Source organism: Rutidosis leptorrhynchoides, chromosome 5 (genome assembly GCF_046630445.1).
Source record: "Rutidosis leptorrhynchoides isolate AG116_Rl617_1_P2 chromosome 5, CSIRO_AGI_Rlap_v1, whole genome shotgun sequence".
In the NCBI taxonomy this organism is placed as follows: domain Eukaryota; kingdom Viridiplantae; phylum Streptophyta; class Magnoliopsida; order Asterales; family Asteraceae; genus Rutidosis; species Rutidosis leptorrhynchoides.
In genome coordinates this window covers 31,357,246-31,377,641 of record NC_092337.1, presented here as the reverse complement: position 1 = coordinate 31,377,641, position 20,396 = coordinate 31,357,246, and the positions used below count along the sequence as shown (strand labels likewise).

The 20,396-nt window shown below is 32.8% G+C and overlaps 1 protein-coding gene across 3 annotated transcripts; it reads left to right on the top strand.

The window, feature by feature from the left end:
• Positions 1–14,616: 14,616 nt before the first annotated feature.
• LOC139847208 (uncharacterized) lies at positions 14,617–20,102 on the top strand. Of its 3 annotated transcripts, XM_071836847.1 has the most exons (14): positions 14,628–14,977; positions 15,134–15,210; positions 15,638–15,820; positions 16,349–16,440; positions 16,715–16,908; positions 17,012–17,193; positions 17,729–18,061; positions 18,145–18,209; positions 18,353–18,401; positions 18,524–18,677; positions 18,773–18,857; positions 19,249–19,318; positions 19,413–19,553; positions 19,637–20,102. In XM_071836847.1, the coding sequence occupies exons 1-14, from the start codon at positions 14,857–14,859 to the stop codon at positions 19,925–19,927; spliced, it is 2,037 nt and encodes a 678-aa protein (XP_071692948.1). In that variant the 5' UTR covers positions 14,628–14,856; the 3' UTR covers positions 19,928–20,102. The 3 variants fall into 3 exon arrangements, 2 of the variants coding, with proteins under 2 accessions (XP_071692950.1, XP_071692948.1); XR_011759363.1 differs by lacking the exon at positions 19,249–19,318 and having other exon boundaries at positions 14,617–14,977; positions 19,423–19,553; positions 19,637–19,774; XM_071836849.1 differs by lacking the exon at positions 19,637–20,102 and having other exon boundaries at positions 14,617–14,977; positions 19,254–19,318; positions 19,413–19,551.
• Positions 20,103–20,396: the final 294 nt, after the last annotated feature.

The window sequence follows — 20,396 nt, the reverse complement described above, 5'->3', positions numbered from 1 at the left end:
TACAACCATCGAAATTGAGAGTTTCATGTGTGTGTGTGTGTGTGTGTGTGTGTATGTGATGAAGGCACTTACTACCACGTCATGCAGAGCCTTCGGGCATCTACTAACACTTAAACCATTCAAAATTTCTGCATTACCTCAGGGATCTTATTTGTCACACCTGTCGGAGCGATGCTCTTTCTTACATAACTCTAAGTCCTGACTTATTCCAAAGGATTCTCATTTAGTGATATTAACACCATTAGTATTCCGACTTTAATATTAGTCATAACCTGTTCGGCATTTTGCAAAGTCAAGAAGCGATTAACTTCTCGTCCTCATGCTCTATCCTTCGTACCTCACTTTTTAGTAACGGCTCCGCACGTGAACATTTTTGGCCCAGAGACTTCTGTCCGGACAATTATCAAAACTACATTTAAATCATTAGTTTTCATTACCTAGTAACATGTCACCCGATGATTCAAAGATTTTCACTCAATACTCGTAACCTCTGAAATACGAAAAACTATGTGTATCAAAATTTTTACACGTTGATTTTTACACGTTGTTATTTGCGCGGTCCTCACGAGATTTATGGACAAATGAAAATAATAAAATTTTTCTGTCACTTTTGCGATTTGTAAAATCAAATATGTATGTATATAATTAAGTTAACAAGTTTACCATTACTTATTTTGGGTTAATACATACTAAGTTATACCTTCAAATTATTTAAAAAATCGCTCCTTTATTGAGTTGTTTAACTTAAGTCAAATAGTTTTGTGCAAAATGGTACACGTTGTTCATACTTCTAAATTTACTAGGAATTTCGTTCCGTTTATGTTGTCACATCAAACGTTTAAAAGTTTTTCAAAACTTCCTTGGTTGATTTTATTAAAGGTTTTCGTATTAAGTCTACACCATGTATGGATCACACTTTTTTTCTTGTCCTCCGTTTAGGGATGAAGCTTACGATTAAAATTTTTGTTAAAAACTCTTGAGCCACTTTGGATGGCAGTTTTATAAAATTTGTTAAGAAGTCTTTGCGCTCATGAAATGTTCCTCTTAAGGTTAGATTTGGCAAAAATGCGGGCCGATAAATCAGTTTTCCAAGGTACACTCAGTGGTTACCCTATCGTAGGAAAGGCATTAGATGGGTTTCTACTCTCAATATTTCCCGGCTAATCGCAACACTCTCGTAAACATCATCTCTATGAATCAGTATGTTGAGGTAAAAGAATCATTTTTGAAATTCTTTTCACTCGGAGAAAACCATTCTTTATGACCTAGGGTTTACATATCTTCTCATCCGCGCATCCCCTTAAGTATAAGGAAAAATTCAGGACGCACCGCTCGGAGAGTTCACTCTCGTTCAAGGACCACACCTTTCGTACGATTTTCTTTCGGAATTGTAGTGTAAGATACTTTAGGAATCTATGAATCTTGTTATCCTCTTGGAGGGGACTGCGTAAAACATCTATGACACTGATGTGGTTACTCTACATATTCCTTCCTTCATTGGTCACAACTATATGTTGTTCTAGATTAATGTTAACCCTAACTTCAACATGTAACTGAAAGGATAAAGTTACATTATGGAACTGTGCTTTCATTCCATCTAAAGATAAGTTCACCTGCAGTATGGTAAACTGGGTGATATCCTTCATTGTTCGTTCAGACCGTCCTGAAGACACTATAAATAATTATGGCTTGCATTTCATATAAGTCCAATTAGTCACTTTTAGCTAAAATTTCAATTCATTTAGTCAAATGAAATGTTCTTAAATATCGAGTTCTTCATACCTATGGTCTCCTTCCGAAATTAAGGGATTAGTAAAAATCTGTGGCTAACACTATCCAGACATCAAATCGCATGATTGTGATCACCATGTTTTCCATTCTACCCGTCAGATTTGTATTGCGACATAAGTGCTCAATGTTTTAGATAAGTTTAGTAACATTCATGATGTATTTCATGCATCCAGCTTACTGAAGATGCCTGTAAGGCTAAAAACATCATCTTTCCTTTTATGGATATATATTCAAAGGACATGTTCATGTTAACAAGAAACGAAATCAATTTGTTGATCTCTTAGGATAAGAGGCTTAATTAATGGCGCATACCTATTCTTACTGTTATACGCCCAAGTACCTTTCAAGGTAAATAACTCACTTCTGAGCCCACGTGTCTCACGAACTTTGATACGCTCTTTCTTATTCAAAAATGGTACCATTGTTGGTCACTCCTCAAAATTTCAGGATGAAATTTTCTTTAACAGGTGGGTAATGTAACGACCCGGCTTTTTTTTTACTTGCTTTTATGCTTTGTGCTTTCGCGAAACTGCGTATATGTGCGTACTAAGCTAGTTTATGCTCTGTGATCTTATTTAATGATTAATTACTTTCATTAATATCTTACAACATGCTATTAAGTGTGTAATCACTTAACTTGATCCCCGAATGCTTTTACGACCGTTGGTGTCACTTGACGTTTTTAACGAACTGCGTACGGCGTACATGTTTAACTTTTATCGTAACCGGAACATTACTACTACGAAATATTAATTGTTATTTTATAATAACAATTACTTAGGTTTTTGGATGCTTAATTACGCTTAGTAATTTACTAGAGCACACTAGTTAGTCTTGTTGGACTTTCTACCTTATTGGACCTTAGCCCACCCTACACTAGTTAGTGGACTATTTAATTAGCTCAATTATTAATAGCTAGTGACCCATTAATAAGTAAGACAAATGCCCATTTATTAGAGGAAACATACTAGCATTTATGTCAAGTATTATCCTTAATGTTGCATGAGATCCTAACATAAGCACCAACTTTAGACAACCATTAACCAAAAAGTAAAAAGGTGTCCCCCTTGTCCCCTCCCATAACCCACAGCCTAGACACCCTCCCCATGCCCTCACCACCTATAAATACAAGCCTTATTCCATCCATTTTACACTTGCTCTCATTTGCATTTCACACACACTTACTCTCTTATTTCCTCTCTAGTCTTTCTCACTCTAAAACTTGTAAGTTTTTGATTTTTCTTCTTCTTCTTCCCTTCTCATTCACGTGTTCATCATCATCAATAAAGGATTAAGCTTTTTAGCTTTTGATCTTGTTATATCTTGTAGATTCAAACTTGGATTTGAATCCTTCAAGAACATGGAAGATTCAAGCTTTCTAGCTTTGAATCTTCACCTACCTTGTAGATCTAAATCTTTTAACTTTAATCTTGTTATTTTGTTATAAAGATTCAAAATTGTGTTTGTAATCTTCATGTAACTTAAAGATCCAAGCTTTATGCTTCAAGATCTTCAAGAACAACCAAGATGCAAGCTTTCTAGCTTGAATCTTCATATCTTTTGTTGGATCTAAGTTTTCTAACTTATGATCTCATTATTTTGTTGTAAAGATCAAAACTTGTGTTTATGTCTTCATGTAACTTAAAGATCTAAGCTTTATGCTTCAAGGTCTTCAAGAACACTAAAGGTTCAAGCTTTCTAGCTTTGTGACCTTATAACTTGTGTGAAAAAGATCCAAGCTCTCTAGCTTAGGGTTCCATCACTTTATTTAACTTAGATTATGTTCATACTTGTTTGATTGAAGTAAAGTTTGTAGCTTTAGTTGTAAATGTAACTTGTAATTGTGTTAAGACTAAGGATATGATGTAACCTTGGTTCATCATCCATATAAGACTCTTAAATGAGTTGTGTTCTTACTTGGTCTTAACATATTGTGTGTTGATGGTAGAATCTTGTTCAAGGTGATGCTAACCCATCAACGAGTTGTACACTTGAAGCTACAAGCATCAAGGATGAGAACCGTGATGAGCATCAAGCACTAAGAACCCCACTGGAGCACTTGTTACTGTTTTTAGCTATCTGTTCAGGCTCCTAGGCTACTGGAAAAGTTTATTTTCAGATATCCTGGTTCGAGTAGATGACTTTCCGTTTAAGACTCGTCTCAATCCGAGTTACGGTTTGGGATTTATGGCCTTTTCAAAATCACTACACCCTTGGAACGTTGTGCTGAAATTTCTGACCTACTCGCACTTAAACTGTCACCACGGTCAAACGAAGACGAGTTTGTTTTTGGAAATTGGTCAGCCACTAGAGGACTCCCATACGGAGCCATAGCCACTGATTTCACGTCTTTTCGATTTACGTAGAGGTCGTAGCAGCTGATCCAAGTCAGCCTATCGTTTCGATCTCTACACTTGTTAAACTTGCTTAGCTTTTACGATGATGAATGATGATGATGATGATGACACTTAAACTTAATTTATGCACTTTCAAACCTTTTTGGGACAGCACACTGACTTAGTGACCTTTGACTTAGGTTAACGACCTTTCGGACGACTTACTACTTGCATACTTTCATTATCGACTTTACCGCTTTTATCACTGTGAGTTATAGCATCCCTTTTTACTTTAACTATTTTGGGACTGAGAATACATGCGCTTTTTACGTTTTACATACTAGGCATGAGTACTTAAACTTTATATATGTGTAGGTTATACAACGGCATAAACTTTCCCCTTAGCTCGGTAACGTTTAGTCATTGGTCTTTGAACCGGTGAATGCAAATCTTAGATATGTATCTGAAAGGACCCGTCCTAATCCACCTGGACGAAGTTATCAACATTTGGTCCCATTGCGATGATCGGCTCCAAGTAATGTCCTTATATTGAGCAAATGCACAGCGGAAGAGTTAATTCGTACCTGAGAATAAACATGCTTAAAAGTGTCAACCAAAAGGTTGGTGAGTTCATAGGTTTATCATAACAGTTATTTCCATATATTAATAGACCACAAGATTTCATAATCATAAACATAATACAATCGCAAGTGTATGTAAAGCATTCTAAGTGGTTGAGCACTTGGTAACCATACTTAACAATAATCAACGTTACATATTCCCTTTATTATGAAATCTCACTACACTGTACCAAGTGTAGTCTACAAAACTAAGTACTGTGCAACCGTTGAATACTGGTCGTCCAGTCCGGTTGGGGTTGTCAGGCCCGATAGATCTATCAACAGGATTCGCGTTTACAATACCCATGTAAATAGTAGTTACCAAGCTACAGGGAAATATGCCAGTGGTACAACTCAACGTAGAATGTATTTTTTTTATTACTTGTTTCTATTTCGTAAAACAGTTATAAAACAGCGCATGTATTCTCAGCCCAAAAATATATATTGCAAAAGCAATTAAAAAGGGAGCAAATGAAACTCACTTTTGCCTTGAAGGTATTTAATTCGACTTGGTCTCCGATAGATATCACGAACCTAACCATATATATAATATATCAACATATTTTCTTTTTAAGTAATCGTTACATATATATATACTTTTAATACTTATAATATTTTCTTAGTCCATAGTTAGCAGCCCGATGTTAGTGGTCCATAATTAGTTGCTTAAATAAAATAAATAAAGACCCCATCGTATTCGTATTGATCAGAATTAATCTCGACCCATGGTACCATGTTGTCAAATGACGTGTTGCGTACATAAAGTACCGTGTTGTCAAATGACGTGTTGCGTACAATCATGAGGTCTTATGATTAATCTTCTCGTGTTGTTTACGGGTGGTCCTGAAATATATAAAATCAAATCATAAGTAATTATATATAAAATATCATATTAATTAGAAAAGATATGATTAATTTACTTTTTCTCCAAATATTTTCGTAGCTACACTAGCTTCGGATACCCAATCTTGTTTTAGTCGTAGTTTCTTTATTACAACTCCGTTTTTGTTGGTTCAACTTGCCACTTCCTTGGATAGAGTTAAATTTTAAGAATATGAACTGAAAATACCTTAGTTTGTATTTGAAATCATAGGTTATAGGTCAAACTTTGGTGAAACTTATGAAAGTGATCATTTTCCATCATAAAAACAACATTTAATGATCATTTTTCTAAAAATACTTACACTTTGAGTTAAACCATGAAATTTTTATGTGTTAACATATTCATAAGAAATATCATTTTTCCAGAACATGAACTTCCAATTCAAAGTTCAAGATGGTTTTTAATTATCCAACCCAAAACAGCCCCCGGTTGCACTCCGACGACGTAGGTTCAGTTTTTAAGATGTTCTTTGTAAAACCAAGTTATATCTTGTTAGGTTAGCATATAATTATGATATATTATAGGTCTTGAAGTGTTTTAAAAGTCAAGTTAGAAGGATCTATTTAGTTTGCGAACAAGTTTGAAATCATTCAAACTATGTTCTTGTTGTTAAAATTTTATACCACAAAATAAGATAGCTATATGAATATGAATTGAATAAGATTATGAACAAGGTTACTACCTCAAGTTACTTGGACAAAGTTACTGTAAAATATAAGAAATAATCTTGGAATCAAAGAGTGGTGGAGTTAGATCAAAAGGTTGGAAGTAAACTTCTTCAAATGGTGGTTATTTTGATATGTTCTTGAAAAAGTTTTCTTATGGTGTTTAAGACTTATAATTGAAGCTAAATGATGGGGAAAATGCTTGGAGATGATCAAGTATGAAGTTAGGAGTATTTTGAGAGAGAAATGAGGGTGTAGGTATGAGAAAATGGAGTGAAGAAATGGTGTTCATTTATAAAAACGTTTTTAGTTTATAAAGAAAGAAAAAGATTCCTAATTTTGTTTTGTTACTAATAATTCATACTACTTGACAAATCCTAGTTACCTCATATCTAGGGCAGTAATAATGTTGATTAGGATGTTGATTTGATGTGTATATACCAATAGTAAATACGTATAGAAGCTGGGTATGATACGGGTACATATACCCTAGATATACGTATAGAAATCTTGAGGAAACGGAACGAGAATTCAAATATAGCTATCTTTTGTGAATATACTTATATTGTTTTATGTATTTAAGTCCTTAAAAAGTGATTAAATACATTATATATACGATACATGTATAAGCATTATAGATTATAAGTATATATATCAAAAAATGTTACGTATAGTTATCGTTTTGAAAACTTAAATTAGTAGTTTCAAAATATACTTATAACTCATGGTCATTAGTACACAATGAGATGTTAAACCATCCTTAGATCATGTTAAATATATATAAATACATATATATACACAAACATATAATTATCGTATGTTATATAGTTCGTGATATCATCGGTCATATTGGACGGTCAAACGTTGTGTAAAACTCTTTTCAAAAACACAAGTCTCAACAATTTGAATTGCTTATCATGTTGGTATGCTTTAATTTATGTAAATATTAATCTCATAAGTATAATTTGGTCGGAAAATTCCGGGTCATTACAGTATCCATAGGGTTTGACATCCCCACTCGGGCTAGTCGCGCTAGCATTTAACGGGTGTTTAATACTTCGTAAACATACGCACTCGCCAAGTGTACTTTTAGGGGGTGATATTACGTCAAGTATACAGTACCTGGGCTAAGTGATACCCTTCACTTTGTTCTTCAGCTTCTGCAGATAAACACAGTCGGCCGACTGTCTCTTGACAATCGACCGACTGACTCGACCATCAGCCGAGTGTGTCTGTGAGAGACCATCGACCGAGTGTCTAGACACTCGGTCGAGTGAGTGTAGACTTTCGGCCGACTGTCTCTGACAGTCGACCGAGTGTCTTTGGCAGTGTAAAATTTTACTAAGTGTTGATTTTTTTAGCCGTTATGCTGCCCGTTTGTATTTTGATGATCATAATATTATAACTAACTTGTGAGTATTGTTTTCAGGTGATACAGACAAGGAGAAGACTCGGTGACATTAGACTACCGAGTGATGTCGGTATCGGTGAGTGGGACTAACTGGAGAATATAGTATATAGAAGCATGTTATATTATGATTGCCATGCTTGTTAGATATACTTATTATTGTGGTTAGTTAGTTATTGTGATGACTGCATGTTAGTTGATGCTTGTCTGCTGGAGCCCAGTGCGTCCCAATTGTATGGTAGCCTCGGTAGGAGAGATCAACCTGCGGGTTGGGTTCCTCATGTGGTAGCCTAGACAATCGAGGTGTATATATATGTGAATGATGCATTCGTCGCGTGTGGATTATATATATACACACGGTGGTGGAGGAACTTCTGGTAAGCCCCAGTCCGATCAGCTGGTGGTTAATGGTTTGGCCGAGCCACCAGAGTCTCTGTAGATGGCACTTGGGTGATGTTTATGTGTTAGACTATGTGACATGATTAGTATGAAGGTTCCTGTATACTATTGCCTGTAGTTAGTTGCACTCACTTAGCTTTGTGCTAATCCCCCACATCTTTCCTGCAGGTTATGGATGTGTTGTATGCTAGTTATCAGGGCAAAGATGGGATGTTGGAAGATATGTTTGACAAAGCCGGAAACTCTGATGTCGCGTCTTTCTATTAAAGTTGTATTTACGTTTTAGTATAACACCCGGTCGTTTATTTATTAACGTGTTATCATTAAGTGGATTATATATGTATATGTACATTTTTAACTTATGTATTAGTTAAATTGGTCTTTCGCTGTATTTAAAAAAAAAAATCTGGGGTGTTATAGTTGAAGTAACCCAGATGACTTTTGGTATTCGGCTTTGACCTTTTATGCCTTCATGCAACTAATAAGGTTTAGCTTCGGCTACTTCTCTTCTATTAAACGATTAATGGCTCACCATTCTCGCGAGGTATACGAATAATCTATAAATAGCTTTCGCTTTCATCCTTGAAATCCAGTCCATTCCAACTATTTCATTCAAGCTTTCAAGCTTGATGAGTGTTAAGTTAATCCTAAAGTCCATTCCAACTTTTACATCAAGCTTCCTAACTTGATGGGTGTTAGGTAAATCTTAAGGTTCATTCCAACCAAATCTTATTATACTGCTGTGAAAAACTCTATCAATCTTCTCAAATAACATCTGTTTGTGCATAGGTAACTAATCCTTTCCAACTACTACTTTAAAACTTCCAAGTTTTGTTGACATGAGGTCATCTCCAAATGACCCACCTGTTAATTTTAAGGTACTACCTTAAATTATTCCTCTATCTCTGCCAGCTTACCATTTGCTTGTCCTATAGAATACTTAACCCTCATGGTTGTTAATGGCTTATTAGTCATAACACTAAGGTCCTTAGATATAAGGTTTCTATCGCTCTAGTACTAAATAACTCCGAGACAATAGAACGTTGTGACGAAACGTACCCTAACTAAAATCAGGATTCATGCGAGTCTCCATAGCTGAGATAACGATTGCTCTACCGCAAGTGAGTCCAAGGTTTTTCCTATCTCAGAACTTTTTCCTTAAGTATACAGGGTGTCTAAATCTATAACAAATTTTCGGGTTACAAATTCTGCAATCAAGGCCCTGCTTGTACAGTACCTGGGCTAAGTGGTTATTCTTTCCCTACCTCTAACAGACCATATACTTTATCATATTGATTTGAATTACTGATTTAAACTGCTGGTTGAAGCACTGAAATCTCGTGGCCTACATTACATTACTGATTACAAACAAACTATAGCTCACCAACATTCGTGTTGACTTTTTAAGCGTGTATTTCTCAGGTGCTTAGGCGATGTTGCTTCCGCTGTTAGACTTGTTGTCTTGGTGTTATAGACTTGCTGTTATGGACCTGCTGTGTTAGATTTTCGCTGCATTACTTAGAGATGTCTCAATCATGAAACTTTTATCTTGCATTCGCAACTTATGTTATTTGAATAATGGCTTTGTAATGACCTCTGTGTCACCTTATCTTTTGTAAACACTATCTTTTTATGAATGCAAAACTGGTTTTCAAACAGCATTTAGTGTTTGACCGTGTAAGGATCCTGTTGTTGACGAATCGTACATGATGGTTTTGTACGGGGCGTCACATTAATAGACGACAAGATTTCATATATTTAATTGTACACGTAACCCGAGTACAAAATAACACGCGTAACTCGCGAATTAAAAATTATTCATATGGTGAATGCTTGATAACTGACTTAGCTTTAATGCATAGAATATCCCCAAACAGAACCTCTCGTCTGTATAATAATAATAATCTCGAAGTACTAAAGCATCCGTACACCGAATGGGACTTGTTGAGGTCCATAAATCTATCTTTAGGATTCGAGTCAATTATGGGCCATACCCGTTTCCTAATTATTAGGTTACCAAGCTAAAAAGGGGTGATATTCAATATTCATAATCCAGCCATAGAATGTAGTTTTTGATCACTTGTGTCTATTTCGTAAAACATTAATAAAATCAGCGCATGTATTCTCAGTCCCAAAAATATATATAAAAAGGGAGTAATGAAACTCACAATACGATATTTTGTAGTAAAAATATGCATACGGCGATACTGAACAATGCAGGGTTGGCCTCGGATTCACGAACATATATCATTTGTATATGTATTAATACACATAATGGAATCACATAAATTCCTTTATTAGAATGTGTTAATTTTTATATTTTTTAGTTATATAGAATTTATACTAAATTCCATTAAAAGCAAATACTTATATTATATTTTAAATTATATGTTACATATTTTTATGTTGTATATATACTTAAAATGATTAATATCTATATATTTAGTTATATTAATATATCTATACATATATGATTAGTATTATATTTAAAAAACATTAGTTTATTATATATAAGTATTTATATAAATAATGTTAATATGTTTGATATATAGGTATATAAACTATTACTATTATTACAGTATATGTAATAAGTATATTTTAGATACAAAATATTTATCTGTAAAAAAAATATGATAGTATTGAGAATAATAATTTACTAATAATAATAACTTTCTTGATATTGATAATACTAATAATAATAATGATATTGTTAAAAATGGTACTTATGTTAATAATAATAATACCAATAATTACAAAAATGATATTAATACTAATATTAGTGAAAATAATATTAATAACTTGTATTATTCTTATAACAACAATAATAATAATTATCCTAAATATAATCATAATACACTAAAATGATAAATCAGTAATCATAATAATAATATTATTATTCATATTTGTGGCTATAATCGTAATACTAATAATAAATGATAACTAATACTTTTATTAGTAATAATAATAATAATAATAATAATAATAATAATAACTATCATATTAGTCATAATAACAATTTCTAATAATAACAATGATAATAACAATAATAATAATATTAATAGAATTAAGGAAAAAGTGTATATACCCTTAGGAAGTTTTTCTAAAAAGAATTGCGCCAAACCGGACTCGAACCCAAGACCTCTTGTTCGCCGTAACACCCCTTAACTACCCATCTATCCTTGTTTTTCTGAAATGTTCCCAACTTTAAATTATAAAAACCCGTTTCTGTTTTCCCTTATTCACTTTCTTCTCCAAAAAACTTAATCGACCAGATGATGCAATCCATACCTAAAATAACGAATCAAAGGTTGTATTAAGACTTGAAACTTAATTATAAATGACCTTTAACGAATCCTTTTGATCAATTAATCAAAAATAAAAATAAAATAAGAGGTCTGTTGTTCGTGAAAAACGAATGAAGAACTCAATCATCAATCTTGATTTTAAGGACGTTTTAGATCAAAGTTTCTACATGAAAATGGTTTTAAATCAAACGTATAAACTTTCTGTAACCTCAATTGGATCCAAAACATTGAATTGAACTCGAATTTTGCCAAGAACACGACGGTTGACTTTTTCAATCTTAAACTTTGACTCGAAAATTAGGAATCAATAAGATGAATTGGATTATGAAACTTTGCAGGAAGTATCACGACATGATTTAAATCACTTCTGCATTTTTAGATTTTGAAAATCATTAAGAATTCGAGCTATTGATAGAATGAAGTAGAAACAGAGATATCGAGCTTAAAAGAAAAAAATAAGTTTAATTCAATAGGTGTAACTGTTTAATATCAGCTATATTTGATGAAGAAGTGAATGATTCCCATAGCATTAACCTAAACGTTTGTTTTTAAAGCCAAGAGTGAGTTGACAGGTTCAATCACGCAGAGAAGAAAAGGAAAAAAATAATAATAATAAAATCAGACAAGGACATGAAACGAATTCGTACACTATAATTGATATTGAAAGATAACAAATTCAGACAAGAACAAAATTTAACTAAAGTTGATTGAGATGGGAAAAAGATCTAGGTTCCAAAATTACGAGTATGATGTTATATAATAATTATTATTATTAATTATTAATTATTAATTATAATTATATTAATAATAATTTAAATACAAATAATAACATTAATAATAATAAAAATAGTAATAATAAAATTTTTAATGAAATTGATAGTAATAATTATTAATAATAATATTTATAGTGATATTAAATAATATTATTATTAATAATGAGAATACTAATACTAATAATAACAATAATATAATTGTTAATAATAATAATAATATCGAAATTATACTAATAATAACTACAATATCAAAATAATAAAGAGAAATAATGATATTGATATGATAATATTAATAAAAAGATAAGTTTAATAATAATTAATAATAATGATGCTAATACTAATAATATTATTAATGATAATAATAATTGTCTTACTTTATAAAAATTAATAATAAGGATGACTATAATAATAATATTAATTATTAATGATAGTGTAACAATAATATCTAATAATTATACAATTTATAATTAAAATATAACATGTTACGTATTTCAAATTTTATATAATAATATTAATACTACAGGTATTGATATTAATAATAAGAAAAATAAAGATAATAATATTATAACAAATATATTTTTTTTTAAATTACAATTATATATTATTTGATAACATATGTTGAATATTTAATATTTATTCATTTTAACAATACTTAATTATTCTGTTTAATATCTTATATTTTATTATTTCAAATTATTATATATACTTTTATTTATTTTTATTTATATACATATACATTTTTACTTAGACACAATTGTTCGTGAATCGTCGGGAATAGCCAAAGGTTAATTGAATCCATATAAATAGTTCAAAAATTTTGAGACTCAACTTTACAGACTTTGCTTATCGTGTCGAAACCATATAAAGATCAAGTTTAAATTTGGTCAAAAATTTTCGGGTCGTCACATTGGGTACTTGAAAATCTCCACAGGAGACCCATGTTCAATCCCCACTAACCTCACTTTGGGGCATTGCCTTTCAAAAAAAAAAAAAAAAATTATCTTTCCAAATTTTATCTAACTACCATCACCCACTTTAACCCGGAGTACATTTCGAGGTAGAAGTCCTTTATTCTTTACTTTTACTTTGCTAAAAGAATTAACAATTTTATGCCATGTACCTTCGCAACAAATCGAATTTCCATCTAAACCCGCATTAGCTCCATAAAGTGTGACTATGACCAAACACCACATTGCGTTTGGTGAAGTGACAAATCTTCAAATCCGTTTAAAAAGAAGACCATAACTAAATGAACGAAGACTACCAACATCTAAACCACCTTTGTCATGTGACACTAAGATTTGGTTCCAATTAATCCAATGCACCTTCTTATTATTTCTAGAACTACCCAAAAAAACTCGGCTCGTAAACTTCCAATTTATTTAGAATCGTTTCCGGGCATTTAAATAACGATAAAGAACCAAACTCTCCAAAAAAGCCTTTATTAAAGTCAATCGCCTACCTACTGACAAAAGATTAGCTTTCCATCCTGATAACTTTTTACGAAAACGATCCTCAAAAACTTCCCAATTCGCAATATTATTCATATCAACTCCAATCGGTAATCCCAAATATGTGAAAGGAAACGTACCTTTTGAACACCCGAGCTCATGAACATACTCCTCGATTTGCGAGTCGTTAACACCAAAATCGAAAAGGTTTGACCCCGCCACATCATTTTTAACCCCGAAACTCTATAAAAACTATTTAGAACCGCAAGTGTACTAAGCAAGCTATCTCTATTCCATTCGGACAAAAATTGCATCATTCGCATAAAATAAATGTGAAATGTTAAGGTCCGAATTACCAATCTTTACCTCTTTTCTAATAATGACATACTTCTTGAAAAGATTGAATCATCGGCTCAACATTATATCTGAACTTTCTATATAAACATAAGAAACACGGAACCACTATCACACATAACATGAATATCTGAAAATATTTGAAATCACCTATATTATTTTTCTATTATTACCAATAATTCTTACTTATCAAAAAGAAAGACCAGTTAGGTCAAAATAATTAGTAAAAAATATTTCATACCTCACATCTCACATATCTATATATCTTTTGTCTCTCACTACTTTCTGTATATAACGAAATCGAATGTATATGAAAAAAAGACTAAAATGAAAAAGGGGCGTGCTAACAACATTATAAAAACAAATTCAAAGATAAATGCATAACACTTTGACGATTCAAATCATCAAACTCTAAAACATGTAGTGAATATCAAATCTCATATGATAATTTTAGATCTAATCATCATTTACCTTCCAAAAACAAAGTAATTATTTCTTATTTATTTAATTTTATTTTAACTTGTTGGAGTATTACATAAAAATAAAAAATGGCCAATTTAACGATAAAAATAAAAATATTGGAATATCCGTAATCCATTCCGAATTGATCGTCGCAACTGAGAACGAGACGCGCACTCCCTCCACTGTTTCCTAAATTGTTTATACTCTCACTCACACAGTATAAATACATTCATTTCAGATTTTGACTACACTTCTTCTTTTATGTGCCCTTATTTCATTTTCAATTTCAAATTTCAATTTCATCTTCGATTGAATTGAATTGAATTGAATTGAATCTCCGTTTATATCACTCAATCATTCTCCCTCCAAACATTGAGCATGATACCTTGAGTTTCGTTAGCATCAGAAAATGGCGGCGTCATCAACTGGATTCGTATCTAAAGCTCGTACCGCCTTTCATTCCGCCGCTGCTAAAGCTGAAAAAGTCTTCACTGATACTATAAAAAAATCCGATTCTTCCTCCGATCTAGGTTTTATAATCTGCTATCTATATCTATATATATTTATACCTTATTCATTTCATTTTATTTTCAACTTAATACTCCAATCGCAATCGAAATCGCAATTGCAAGTTTTTATGTTTGGATCTTATGCTGAATATTATTTTAAATTGATTTATACTGTAGATACCTTAGATGATTACCTCAGTCAAGCGTCAGTTACTGAGAATATTGATTCGACCACCAATGCGATCATTACTAAGGTGAGTTCACATTTATGTATCTCAGATATGCACAAAAACTGGATCAACCTTATTTATTTTTTTAATACAATCACATATTTTGCTCTGTGTGAATTTGTATTTTATTGACTTATATAAGTTTGGGCGTATGTGCATCCGTTTTTACACAATATTACTATATAATTTTTGAAGCATGGTTGATGGATAAGTTTTTTCCTCTTTATATTATTCAAAATTTAGGTAAGTAAGTTCTTACTGGAACTTTATTATAATTTTTTGTATATGTTCTAAAATGATCGATCTATTTATCTTTTAGTTGATCAATTCAGTAAACAGTAAGTAACATGAGTGTTTTCAGAAGTTTGTACCTAGTTTACAAAAGTGAATATATACTCTTTTTTGTTTGTTTACTTTCGAATTGGTGAACTTGTCATGGTGTTGCTGACAGGAAAAGGATGAAAAGTGGAGACCGGAGCCGATTAAAACAAAGCAAGATTGGCAGGAGAGATTTAAAAACATAAGGTTTATGAAAAAAGGAGCTCAAGAAGGTGATAAAACCGATGATAATACAACGTCTTTTCCGACATTTGATGGAAATATGTTCCAGCCGAGTAGGAGTCCTATGTCAAAGGTAACAAAAGAAGTTAACTTGAATTTAAGTTCCCTTAAGAGGCATGTGTATTTAAATTTTATTGGCAGTCACTAGTTTTTGAGAGTGAACCAGTTTTACTATGGTAGTTGGTATAATATTCCCTATGCTAGCGTTATTGACTTAATAGTTCATATTAGAGGCTTGCTGAATACATAAAATTGCAGAAAAGAGCTTATAGTGTGGAATGAACAATTGGAATAACTAAGTAACTTCGTTGTTGATGGAGTTGCATCCATTGTCTGGTTTAAACTGAAAGATAAAGATCAATTTTTGCTATTTTCTGGGCAGTGCAAAAAAGTTGTTTTAAAATGTAAACACGTACGCTATTTGTGATATTTGTATACAATAACAGAAAGTGCTAATGATAGTTTAAAAAGCACAAGAAAATGAACAGCAAGATTGATTCTTGAACTTGTTATCGGTTACCTTTGTAAATAATAAGCTATTTCCGTTTTATTTATAATACCAGTTGACCAAAAGTGATGTCCTCATCTTCATATCTTCTAGGAACCAGAAGGTGCTTTATTGGGTTCGGATGACTCAAATACTGATATCATGCCATCTGCAGCTGTGCTTAGGCAATTGGCTATTGGTGTCGAGTAAGTTATTTCTAGTATTTGTTTTGGTCACATTTCTAGCTGATTTTAGATCAACTTTTTTCATTCTTTTGCCATATTGTTTTTTATTTCTGTCATGTATTAGGCTTCTTGTTGTTATTATATAAGTGGGTGAAGTGAATAATACCACATATATTTTCCCTCACGTTGTATTAGACACTTTAATTATCAAGCTATGGGATAAAGATACTCCAGTGTTACAGATTCAAAACTAAACTAGGATGTTATTTAACTCTTAAGTTAATGTTGACTGTAGGACAACCAGAATGGTCAGATCTATGAAAGATCTCTTAATGCCATCCAGGGATTCATCACCTGTCAGAGAGAAAACTGGTTTGAACTTTTCCACTGTGAAGTCACTAGTACTGAGAGATAAGGAAGATAAGATTGATTCTGAGCTTAGTGCTAATGATAAAGTTGCGTCTTTTATAAATTCATTACTTGATGGAGGTAGACTTTTTTAGTGAATGCTTGTAGCTAAGACAAAACTTTTGGGTACTTTTCTTGCATTGGTCCTTGATAATTTATCAATTTCTTGCAAGATTTTTTACAGAAGGACATCTTTCTGGAAGGAAAACGAGGCGTAACTTGGAGGCAAATTCAAATATTACATCTTTGATCAAAGACCTTCATGGGGCTCCTCCTGATAGCTTTGTGGTGGAGCTTGCTGAAGCCATTGGATGTTTGAAAACAATAAGGAAAATGGCATCATTTTGGTTAAGAGTTGTTGCAGAAGTAAGTGAGTTGTTCTGATTTCTAACCCCTTACTAATTACCAATCAAAGGGTCCTAATTAGAGGTTACAAAATGGCGGGTCCGGTAGGATATGTTTTTTTTCTTGTCACAAACTTTTGTCTTCTTTACATTCCTTGAATCCTTCATTAGTAAGGGGTTCCTTTTTATACCATGGTACTATGGTCTCAAGTTTGTTGTTTTTTGAGCAAATTGTGCATTTGGTCCCTGTGGTTTACATCAAATGAAGTCGTTGGTCCCTGTGTTTTTTTTTGAGGTTGTTGGTCCTTGTGGTTTACAAAATGGGCGTAACCACCCACACCCATTTTGTAAACCCTGACAGGGACCACCCACGCCCATAAAAAACAACCACTGGGACCACCCACGCTCATTTTATAAACCACGGGGACCAACCACCTCAAAGAAAAGCACGGGGACCAATGACTTCATTTGATATAAACCACGGGGACCAACCACGTACTTTTGTCTTGTTTTATATCTACTTTGGTCTTTATGTTTTTTGAATTTTTGATGTGCAGTTGAGAAGACTATGGAGTGTAGGACAACATATACCTGGCATCCCTGCTGATCAAATTCCAGATTTAAATTGCTGTTTGTTGTATCAGCAGTTGCAGGTCATCAATTGCTGTATATCTAGGAAACAACGTCGTGCAGTTGCCACAGAATCATTAAATTTTGTCTTAAAACAAGCCGATTCCAATGATAAGTTGTCATCCTTAAATGGAAATACTCCTCTCATGTATGCTAAAGTTAGCTCGGGAGAGTTTGTACTTCGATTAGGAGCTGCCAAACAATTTGAGAATCTATCAATGTTGGAAACTGGTGAACCTGTGTTTGCCCCCGTTATGCAGGTTTGGTTAATAGTTGGTTTTTTTTCCAATAAAATCTGTTTTCAAGATGATACCTTATATGTATTTTCATCTTCGGTTTTCAGGAAGAGCCTTTGCTCACAGAAGACCTTGTAAAAGAAACTGAGGAATTTATCTTACGTACAGGGAGGTCAGTTGATTAATCAAAATACTATGATGTTATTTTGTATTATGATTTTGAAGAACTAGTTTAGTTGCAATCTTATCAAGTTGACTTTTTTATGTAGTTAGTGTTATGATAATCTAAACAAGTTATCATTTTTATGTGTTTAGTGTTGGAGCAGGGTGCTCTCAACTCCTATCGGACATGCAGGCTTTCAAGGTGAATTAATAAGCTGCAAAGAGCAAGCGTCTTATTCAACTAAATAATAATAATAATAATAAATTAATTAATGAGATGTTTTCTAGTAGGTAACATTATGATCTTTTGATAACTGTCTGTAGGCTGCAAATCCGGGGTGCATATTAGAGGATTTTGTTAGATGGCACTCACCCCCTGATTGGATGGAGCCCACATCAGATGATGAAAGCAAAGAATCTGTTGATGGCGACAATTCGTCATCCAGAGGCCGCTTGAGTATGCGTATGCAAAAAGAAGGTACCTACTAACCTACCCCTGCTGCTGAATCATATATGGTGTGCAAAATGTTGGTGTTTTATATGATTTAATTTGTGTATGTCTTGGTTTTTTAGGGAATTTGTGGAGAGAGATTTGGGAAACTGCAAAACCGGTACCAGCTGTTAAACAGTCTCCATTATACGATGAAGATTTGTCTGTGTAAGATATGTTTCTTTTTTAGTATCAATGTCTTGATTATCTTGATGTAAACGTATAAAGGGGCCGCACATACAGGTTGTATTGACTAATGAGTTAAAAAGGTAAATTTTTTATGGGTTGACATATGTCAAGTTCTCTTGAAGCATTCCCTGTTCAAGTTTTATATGGATTATACAAATATTTAGGGTGTCAGAATGTTTACAAAAGTTAGTATAGACGTTTTGTTCATTAAGAATACCTATTTGGGCGACCTTTCAACTAGTTATTATAAAGGTTATTATTATATATTGTATTATGCCCTTTTGACCCGTTATAAAGCAAATGGGTTGAAATTTAGATTTAGATGTATGTGATAATCCGATAAAATGTGTACGCTTGTTTGTGTCTGTAGAGAAGGCATTCTGCATGGCTTAGAGGATTTCTCCCCTTCTCAATTCTTTGAACAACTATTCATTTCTCTTGTAAGTCACTATTAAATATCTGGTTAATGATTAGAAAATGGTTTTTCTATAATGTAAAAAGTTGATTGATGATGTAAGCATGTTTTATTTTCAGTTATGTTCAGGATGTGCGGTTGCTGAGACCCAAACGTCGACAAATGAATATCTGTACAAGCTGTTCCTTGAGTGCAAAGACTACATTGTTGCTACTTGTCAAAGCAAAAATTGGTTTGAAAAAGTTGATGAAATATGCCAGGTATCTAAATATAACATGTTTGGATCTATTTATGTGTCTGCATATGGATGTATCTATTCATTATTTTCAATATTTGGTAATAGGTGTATGATACGGTGGTGATGATGGTATTAAACCCAGATGAGATGACAAGGCTCACAAAGCATCAACAAGGTGATGATACTCCATTTACCGGTGAACTAAAGGCTCGATTCAGAAGACTAAGTTTTGTGTTTGGTAACAAAGATAAGAAAACACCACCGAAAGAACCGAAGAATATAGAAGAAAATCCGTTACGCCAATCGTTAACATCGATGTTTTCAAAGAAACCGCCAAGGGCTGGGAGTGCATCCCCTGCTGAAAAACCAATTCAAAATGATTGGATAGATGTATAATCATTTTTTATTTAATTGTAAAATATATTTAAATAATTAGCTAAATTTAATTTGTCGGTCTTGGGGATTGATGACGATTCTGTTTTTTTTTTTTTTTTTTAAATACTAAAACAAAGTAACTGTAAATTATTGTTATAAGACAGTTACATTAATGAAATGAAAATCTGCCGTAGTTGAATCATTTGGTGTTTTGGAACCCCTTCTTTTTTGGTTTTGAGTTAATCGGTTTGCTTAATGGAATGCCTTCTTCTTCGTTAGGGTTTTGATCTGCATCTTGAGACTCGAGTTCCTTGATTAGAATTTCAGGCACCATGAAGTTGGCAATCCAGTAAAGAAACAGGAATGCTGCACTGTCAACCAGGTACAACTGTAAGTTTTTTTTATATTTGCCATATCCGAGTATATAAACGAACAAGATACGGAGCACATGACGTATAAAGTAGTCTTAATCCTAGTTAATAAAATTGTT

What these genes read in the sequence shown, in the direction of transcription:
- LOC139847208 (XM_071836847.1), top strand. Translation starts at nt 14,857, where the DNA reads ATGGCGGCGTCATCAACTGGATTCGTATCTAAAGCTCGTACCGCCTTT. An exon ending in CGGACATGCAGGCTTTCAAG is followed by an intron (nt 18,402 to 18,523) that starts GTGAATTAATAA and finishes AACTGTCTGTAG; the next exon opens with GCTGCAAATCCGGGGTGCAT. An exon ending in AACAACTATTCATTTCTCTT is followed by an intron (nt 19,319 to 19,412) that starts GTAAGTCACTAT and finishes TTTTATTTTCAG; the next exon opens with TTATGTTCAGGATGTGCGGT.